This window comes from Neophocaena asiaeorientalis, unplaced genomic scaffold (genome assembly GCF_003031525.2).
Source record: "Neophocaena asiaeorientalis asiaeorientalis breed wild unplaced genomic scaffold, Neophocaena_asiaeorientalis_V1.1 scaffold204, whole genome shotgun sequence".
In the NCBI taxonomy this organism is placed as follows: Eukaryota; Metazoa; Chordata; class Mammalia; order Artiodactyla; family Phocoenidae; genus Neophocaena; species Neophocaena asiaeorientalis.
The window spans coordinates 5,583,480-5,591,842 of NW_020173922.1; the positions used below are offsets into that span (position 1 = coordinate 5,583,480).

At 52.5% G+C, this 8,363-nt stretch overlaps 2 protein-coding genes across 2 annotated transcripts in view; one reads left to right on the forward strand and one right to left on the reverse strand.

Annotated features, from left to right (window-relative positions):
• The first annotated feature begins 951 nt into the window (after window positions 1–951).
• Window positions 952–6,242, forward strand: WDR55 (WD repeat domain 55). The gene is made up of 7 exons (XM_024752417.1): window positions 952–1,237; window positions 4,447–4,547; window positions 4,641–4,728; window positions 4,833–5,012; window positions 5,109–5,208; window positions 5,298–5,467; window positions 5,549–6,242. The coding sequence occupies exons 1-7, from the start codon at window positions 1,047–1,049 to the stop codon at window positions 5,865–5,867; spliced, it is 1,149 nt and encodes a 382-aa protein (XP_024608185.1). The 5' UTR covers window positions 952–1,046; the 3' UTR covers window positions 5,868–6,242.
• DND1 (DND microRNA-mediated repression inhibitor 1) overlaps window positions 6,088–8,363 on the reverse strand; it is a 3,419-nt gene continuing 1,143 nt past the window's right edge. Inside the window, 3 exon segments of the mRNA XM_024752418.1 lie at window positions 6,088–6,633; window positions 6,636–7,028; window positions 7,706–8,167. Of these exon segments, the coding sequence (XP_024608186.1) occupies window positions 6,569–6,633; window positions 6,636–7,028; window positions 7,706–8,167 (920 nt within the window). The 3' untranslated portion in view covers window positions 6,088–6,568.

The following is an 8,363-nucleotide window of genomic DNA, read 5'->3' on the forward strand; positions in this document are numbered from 1 at the left end:
TTTATGCACGGCGCCTAGGAGGCTGAAATTGGGCACTGTCTGCAATAGCACCTAGAATGGCTAATTTCAGACAGTAGGTGACACCCTGATGTCATGGCTGTAGGCAGCAGTCACAATTAGGAAAAAGGTCACAGAGACCCACCTGGCTCAGATGAAGGTACCTAGAGGGTCACTAAGATCGAGACCTTCTGGGGGTTGACTGCCAGTTTAAAATAAGTTTCTGCAAGAACCACCAAGCCTTGTGGAAGTAACCAAGATCCAGACAGGAGCACATGCTCCTCCTTATCTGCCCCACCATACACAGTGCTCTCATCTTTGTGGAACCTTTGGTAACCGGGATGTCCAGAACGTCAACTGTTGTGCCCATTTTTCCTTTTCAGCAACTCCTTGCCAGCACTGAGCACTGCTGGCCCAGTCCCGCTGAGGGTCTGTAGCCAAACGGTAGGAACGGGCGGGGCGCTGTTGCTTTGGCCACGAGGATGTTCAGCATGGAGGGCTGCAGCTTAAGTGTGTGCGCGTACTGCCTGCTGTCTACGATCCCCGCAGGTCAAATTCTCGCGGCGTGGGCTTTTGTCTCTTACTGACCAAACTGGCTGTCGCTTGTCTTGGTCTTTCACCAAACCATGAACGACTGGCGTCCCGCTCTTCTCTCCCGAAGGCAGGCAGTCAGTCATCCTTTACTGATTGCGGGAGACACTACCAAACTGTCAGCACCGCTCAGGAAAAGGGGAAAGAACTTAAACGCAGTTCTCGACTTTACGTGAAGTGACCAAGGAGGGGACTGATGGATGCGCCATCTATCTGACACAGGAACCTCCTCCGCTGCAACACTGGGAAGTATCTGGATTAGGAGGCCGGGCTCCTCGGGTCGGTGCCTCCCACCAGCTGAGTCAGGCCCCGCCTTTTCCGGGTTACGGAGAACGCCTTGACGCCATTTCCTGCCTGGCCCCCTACCCCGGAAGCGGTTCCCTGGGCCACTCCTCCCGCCGAGTGACTGGTTCTTGGGTTTACTTACCAATTGCTGCGCGGCTCGGATCCTCTGGTTCATGGACCGCACATGTGAGGAGAGGCCCGTAGAGGATGGGAGAGACGAGGAGGACCCCGACTCCACGGAAGCCCCAGCCCGGATCCGGGACACTCCGGAAGATATCGTGCTGGACGCTCCGGCCAGTGGACTGGCGTTCCATCCGGCCCGCGATCTTCTGGCGGCTGGGGACGTGGACGGGGACGTGTTCGTGTAAGTGCGGGGCAGAGATGGGGGCGTGGTGGGTGTGGGGCTGCTCGGTCTGGAAGCTCTGCAGCGATGGAGCTGGGATGAGGAGAGAAAGTTACAGGGAGACTAAGTTTACAAGACTCAGTCTTGTCCAATTCGTTTAATAACATTCGCCTTTAAGCAAGTTACCACACAAATCTATTGAAAGAACTGAGAGACAAAGTGGCTGGAAAGTCGTGACGGAGCCCGGACAGGCAGGCGTTCAGGACACTGTTATTTCCCACCGAAATATTGTATTGATCCTGAAACAGAACCAACTGGGCCCCCTGTTTTCGCTTCTTGCCCATTTTAATTGATCTTTCAAAAACACAAATCCAACCACCTCACTTCCTTGATTAAAACCCTTCAATAGTTTACCTTTGCTTTTAGAATTAAATTGAGATTCCTTAATCCGGCTTTCAGGGCTTTGACCGTCTGGCCCTTGCTCACTTTATTTTGTTTTCTGTGCTTATTCATCGTTACCTTTTTAATGTACCTTGAAGCCTCAGCTCCTTTGCACGTTATTCCTTCTTCCTGGAATTTCCCTCACTTGCACCTATTGTCTCAGAGTCCCCAGCATCTCTTCACTCTTCAAACATGCCTCAGACTAAATTAGATTACCTGTTAAATGCTGCCTTGGCACCAGATACCTTTTCCTCATAAACTACATAATGGTGTGTAATCATACATCCGTTTGCATAATTATTTGAACACTGTCTCCTCCACTAAAAAAATGTTTTTTAAACTTTTTTGACCTCGCCCCACAGTAAAAATAGCTTTTATATTATGTGTGATGCACTCTAATATTTTCTGGTTTATTTTATTCTGTTGTTATTGTGGGCACACACAGAAAATGCTGATTGCAGCTCAGTAATGGGTCATGACTAGAGTCTGAAAAACAATGTTCTGGAGTGTAATCTGTAGTCTCTTTAGTTCTCCACTTTATCTCCTGCTTCTAGCCCAGGGTTAGTGCTCAATACACGTTTGATTTTGAATAAAAGATGTAGGCTAGAAGCAGTGAAAAGCCATTGAAGGCCTTAACCAGGAGAGTTGTGCTATCAGATTTACTTAATGAATTTAAACCCCAAACCCCTCATTAGCTGCAATGGCCTTGGGCAAGTTAATTTCTGATTTTCATCTTTGAAAATGGGAACAGTAAAGAATTCTCTGGCGGTCCCATGGTTAGGACTCCGCGCTTTCACTGCCAGGGCCCCGCTTTCACTGTCAGGGCCCCAGAAGCTAAGATCCTGCAAGCCCTGTGGCTCTGAGGAAGGAGGGAGGGATGGAGGGAAAGAAGGAGGGAGGAAAGAAGGAAGGGAGGGAGGGAGGGAGGGAGGGAGAGAGAGAGAAAAAGAGAAAGAGAGGGAGAGGGGGGCTTCCCTGGTGGCACAGTGGTTAAGAATCTGCCTACCAATGCAGGGGACACAGGTTCGAGCCCTGGCCCAGGAAGATCCCACATGCCATGGAGCAACTAAGCCCATGCGCCACAACTACTGAGCCTGCGCTCTAGAGCCCGCGAGCCACAACTACTGAAGCCCACATGCTTAGAGCCCGTCCTCCCCAACAATAGAAGCCACTGCAATGAGAAGCCCGCGCACCGCACCGAAGAATAGCCCCTGCTTGCCGCAGCTAGAGAAAGCCGCACACAGCAACAAAGACCCAACGCAGCCAAAGATAAATAAAATAAATAAATTTATATTAAAAAAAAAAAAGAGAGGGAGGGAGGGAGAGAGAGAGAGAGAGGCAGGTAGGCAGGGAAGGCAAGGCGGGAAGGAAGGATGAAAGAAAATGGGAGCCATAATACATACCTTGCAGAGAGGTTTACTACTTGTATCCATGTTTACAGTGCCAGACACTTGGGAGTCACTCTGGACTTTTCTTCACACACACCCCTGGCTTCTGTTTGTCTCCTCTTCTCTACCTTCAGCCACTGCCTTCTGGAGGCCTCAGACTTTTCCCATGACCATTGCAGAGAGGTTCCTTTTTCCCAAAGGATTCAATTCAGACTTCTGCCTGGCCTACATGGTTGTCTCAAGCCTAGTCCAGCCCATCTTACTAGATTCAGCTATACCTCTCTCTTCCCACTTGAACTCTCCTCATTCCTCGTGGGAGAGACATCAGCATCTGCCTCCAGTATCTGCCCTTTGTTCTCTGCCAGGTGAACTACTTATTCTTGATGATCCAACTCACATGTCATCACCTTAGTTAGCTTTCCAGGGCTCTCTTCCCTTCCAAAGTATTCATTCAATCTTTGTTTATTAAGCAGCTTTTTCATGCTAGGCACTGGGACAGAACAAACAATAAGTAGACCCAGTTCTGCCTGCCTGGAACTCAACTAGCAAGTAAGCACTTATTCATTCAGCCCTTTTTGAAGATCTGCTGAGGCAGACACTAGGGATAATCTCTGACAGGTACTTGCCCCAAAGCTGAGCTTACAGGCTGGTGCCTCTCTGCTCTACCTCCCTTGTCATCCATCCTTCCGCCACACATGTTCACAATGTGCCGTAATTTTTTTTTTTTTTTTTTTTTTTTTACGAACCCGTGTCCCCTGCATTGGCAGGCAGATCCTTAACCACTGCACCACCAGGGAAGCCCAATGTGCCATAATTAATTGTGGCTTTCTTTAGCTCCTGTAGACCTGGAGTGTAATATCCCTGTCTTACTCATCTTTACATTTCCAACTTCTGGGCTGTTCTGTCATCAACTATTTTTGGACCTCCAGAGTGATTCAGACCTAATCTTTCCCCAGGTTATGGCTTTCAAAGATGATGAAGAGGGGTAGGGTGAGGTCACAAAAATGTACATTGAATGAAAAAAAGACCTCACATTTGAAGCTCATTGAAGATGGGAAAATGGAGGACTTCCCTCGTGGTCCAGTGGGTAAGACTCCACGCTCCCAATGCAGCGGGCCAGGTTCAATCCCTAGTCGGGGAACCAGATTCCGCATGCATACCGCAACGAAGATCCTGCGTGCTGCAACTAAGACCCAGCACAGACAAAATAAATAAATAAATATTAAAGAAAATAATAATATAAATACCTATTCATTTAAAAAAAAAGAAAATGGGATGGTAAGCTCCTTGGGCTTGGAGGTGTACAAGCAGGAACTCCTAGGTAGGTGGAAGTTTGGCTAGTTGGTCTCTATACTCCCAGGTGAGGTCTGGAGTCATTCACTTTTCTTCCATTCTCCCCAGCTTTTCCTACTCCTGCCAAGAGGGAGAAACCAAGGAGCACTGGTCCTCAGGTCACCACCTCAAGTCCTGCCGAGCCGTTGTCTTCTCTGAAGATGGGCAGAGTGAGTATTAGGAAAGGCAGCCAGCAGTGTGGTGGTGGGAAGGGAGCAATGAACAGCACCATGACCTGGGCATTTCCCCCTCCCTCCCCACAGAGCTTGTTACTGTGTCCAAGGACAAAGCCATCCATTTTCTAGATGTGGAGCTGGGACAACTGCAAAGACGCATTTCCAAGGCTCACAGGTAAGGGGAAGCCAACTGTGTGTTGAGACAAAAGGGTAAGGATTGATTGGTACATCCCTACTGGGACAAAGGTGCTCAAAGAAGTTCTGTATCTGTGTCTCTAGTGCCCCCATCAACAGCCTGCTGCTGGTGGATGAGAATGTTCTGGCAACTGGGGATGACACAGGTGGCATCCGCCTCTGGGACCAGCGGAAGGAGGGCCCCTTAATGGATATGCGGCAGCATGAGGAGTACATCGCTGACATGGCTCTGGACCCAGCCAAGAAGCTGCTGCTGACAGCCAGGTACAGCCTCGAAGCTGCATCCCCTCCCTTCCCTGTGTTAAATGTTTCCCTTGGTGGGTACCTCCAGCCAAGCCTGCTGCTTTGCTCTCTCTACAGCGGAGATGGCTGCCTTGGTGTCTTCAACATCAGACGACGCCGGTTCGAGTTGCTCTCCGAGCCTCAGTCTGGAGACCTGACCTCTGTCACACTTATGAAAGTACAGCTGGGTGGGGCAGGATGGGGGTGTGCGATAGGGACTTGGTTTGATGTGGCTCCACAAACATGGTTTGCCCTGTTTCCCTGCAGTGTGGGAAGAAGGTGGCCTGTGGCTCCAGTGAAGGTACCATCTACCTCTTCAACTGGGATGGCTTTGGGGCCACAAGTGACCGCTTTGCCCTGCGAGCTGAGTCCATTGACTGCATGGTTCCAGTCACTGAGAGTCTGCTGTGTACCGGCTCCACTGATGGAGTCATCAGGTGAGAGAAGCCGGATGGCCCTCCAGTCATAGGAAGGGCAGACCTAACCGGCCCATACCAAACACTTTTCTTTCTGTCCAGGGCTGTCAACATCCTGCCAAACCGAGTGGTGGGCAGTGTGGGCCAACATGCCGGGGAACCTGTGGAGAAGCTAGCCCTCTCCCACTGTGGCCGCTTCCTGGCCAGCAGTGGCCATGACCAGCGCCTCAAGTTTTGGGACATGGCCCAGCTGCGGGCTTTGGTGGTGGATGACTACCGCCGGCGCAAGAAAAAGGGAGGGCCACTACGGGCGCTGAGCAGCAAGGCCTGGAGCACGGATGACTTCTTTGCAGGACTGAGGGAGGAGGAAGAGGACGCCACAGCTCAGGAGGAGGAGGAGACTGAGGATGACAGTGACTGAGGGAATGAGCCGAATCTCAGGATGCGTTCTCAGCAGACAAGAGTCTTGCTTTCTGGGCTGGATCCCTAGAGAGGCTGGGAATTTAAAATATCCTATTGTGCACAAGAAGATGCTCAGGATCGGCACACTGATGTGGGGAAGCACTTGCCCCGTAGCAGCTGCTCACTCCACCACTGTAAGACAAGCCCACAGCTGGCGCAAGACAGCACGGACACAGGTGTAAACCAACCAGGGGTTTAATATAAATACAACCAGCATAGAAAAACTCAAAACTACGCATGCACCAAAACCAGAATGCCAAGTGGTTGGGGCAAAGGCAGATTTCTGACCCTTTGGCTCAGCCAGCCCCCAAATAAAAACATCAACAAAGACAAATCAAGAAAATAAGAAGCAAAGATTCATGCTAAGCTGTGGGAGGAGAGAGGGGTGTGTGTGCGACTGTGTGTCAGAGAACAACCCTGGGGTCAGGTTAAACCCCAGGCTGGGAGGGAGAAGGGAAGCTCCCTCACCACAACTTAGCCAAACTTGAGCTGCCCCGAGGTGCTGTGGGCCCTGCCTCAGCTGGGAGGCTGTGTCAGGCCTAGGGCAGGGCCCATGCTCCTCCCCTTCTTGGGATCAGATAGCAGCTGCCCAGGCCTGCTGGGCCAGGGACTGACACAGGCTCTGCCTACTCATTCAGGCTGCCTGGGGAGAGGATTAGGTCACTGCTGAACCATGGTACCTCCTGCCTCAGCCCCAGCAGACCGCTGGAGGCTGGCCCCAGACTTAGTGCCTCCAGCAGCCTTGCAGACACAGCATCCTTGGCCACCTCATGCCCATCCTGCCCACTGGGGGCCAGCACAACCCAAATGAGGCCACTGAAGGGCACTGGATGCCCAGGGATCACCACCTGGTACCAGAATCGGTGCCAGCCAGCAGAGCTTGTGCCCAAACACTTGGTGAGGAACAGTGGGCTGCCCAACTTCATCCGTTGGCATAGCAGCTGCAGGGCAGCCCGAGCCCCTTGGGACTCCAGCCCCTTGTCCCTGGCCAGGGCTACTTGGCTGCCCTCTGGCTGTAGGCACTGTAGAGACGGACACTTGAGCTGCTGGCGGAGTCGCTGCTTCAGGTCTGGCTTAAGCCACTCCACGGCCACCTGTTCTCCACAGAGGTGTGACTGCCCTGCAGGAAAAAGGCAGACAGGGCGGGGTCTAAGCCCTGGGCCCAAGCACCAGAGTCCTCTGGAGTCACACAAGCCTGTTTAATTTGTAGCCTCCCCATTTCCTGGTGTGACACCAGGCAAGTTAAATAACTTCTCTAGGCTTCTTTGTGTTTACTTACAAAGGGAGTGCAATAACTGCTACCTTCTAAGTTTCCTTGGAGTACTGGCTGATTGCAGGCTTTGTCTACCTCATAACCATCAGAATAGCTAACCTTTACCATGAATACTTGCCAAAAACTACAGAATGTGCTAAATGCTGCTTAATTCTCAGCTTCAGGAAGCAGGTTCTACAGTGGATAAAAGGTAGGCTCAGTTGGATTGCCTTGGGCAAGTAAATTTTTCTTAAAACAGTCTCCTATCTAAAGAGGGACAATGTTCTGTGTTTCACTGCAATGTGGAGGGTTAAGTCAGGAGATAGTGTATGTGAAGTGTGAAGTTTAGGTGAGTGGTAGCTGGTAGCACCGGTGGAAATTTAAAAACGTGAGGTCAGATAGTCTGTCTCAAACTCAAGTGTGTTTGACCCTAAGGTCTCGCGACTTTAACCCGCTATGCTGATCTACGCTGACGTGTTGAAGTAAAGTGCCGGGTAGAACGCGTTTAGCCCCAACCAGCGGCCCCCCGCAGTCTCCACCCCTACCTTCCACCAGGGCCTTTTTGGCCATGGCCGCGGCGCGGTGCGAGCTGAACTTGAGCAGTGCGATCTGCGCGGGCGCCGGCCCGGGGCTGGGCAGCAGCAGCGCCTCCTGCAGGCCGGGCCCCAGCGGCTGCAGCGCGAGCAGCAGCGCTTGGCGGCTCAGGCCCGGCGGCAAGCCGTCCACACTCAGCTCGCACTTCTCGGTGCTGCGGCACACGAGCAGCGGGCAGGACGGCCGCAGCGGGTGGTTGTGCAGCGTGGCGATGGCGGCCTGGGCGCCGCGTCGCGAGCTGTAGCGGGCGTAAGCGAAGCCGCGGTTCAGGCCGCTGAAGGTCATCATCAGGCGGAACTCGTAGAGGCGGCCCACGCGCTGGAACAGTGGGATCAGCTGGTGCTCGTACACATCCTGGGGCAGCCGCCCGATAAACACTTCTGACCCGGCCGGCGGCGGGCTGCCCACCCATCCTGGGGGAAGGGGGTGGGGAGGGGCACCGTCAACCACCCGGACGGTTCCGGGGTCGAGGTCCAGGAACCGAGCGCAGGAGGGAGTATGTGTGCAAACGTCTGTGAAATGGTTACAACACCCGTACGCCCCGGGTCGTTGGCGTAACTGGGTGACTGAGCTACCAACGGGGCTGGCACCTTAAGACTGGCTCCCTTC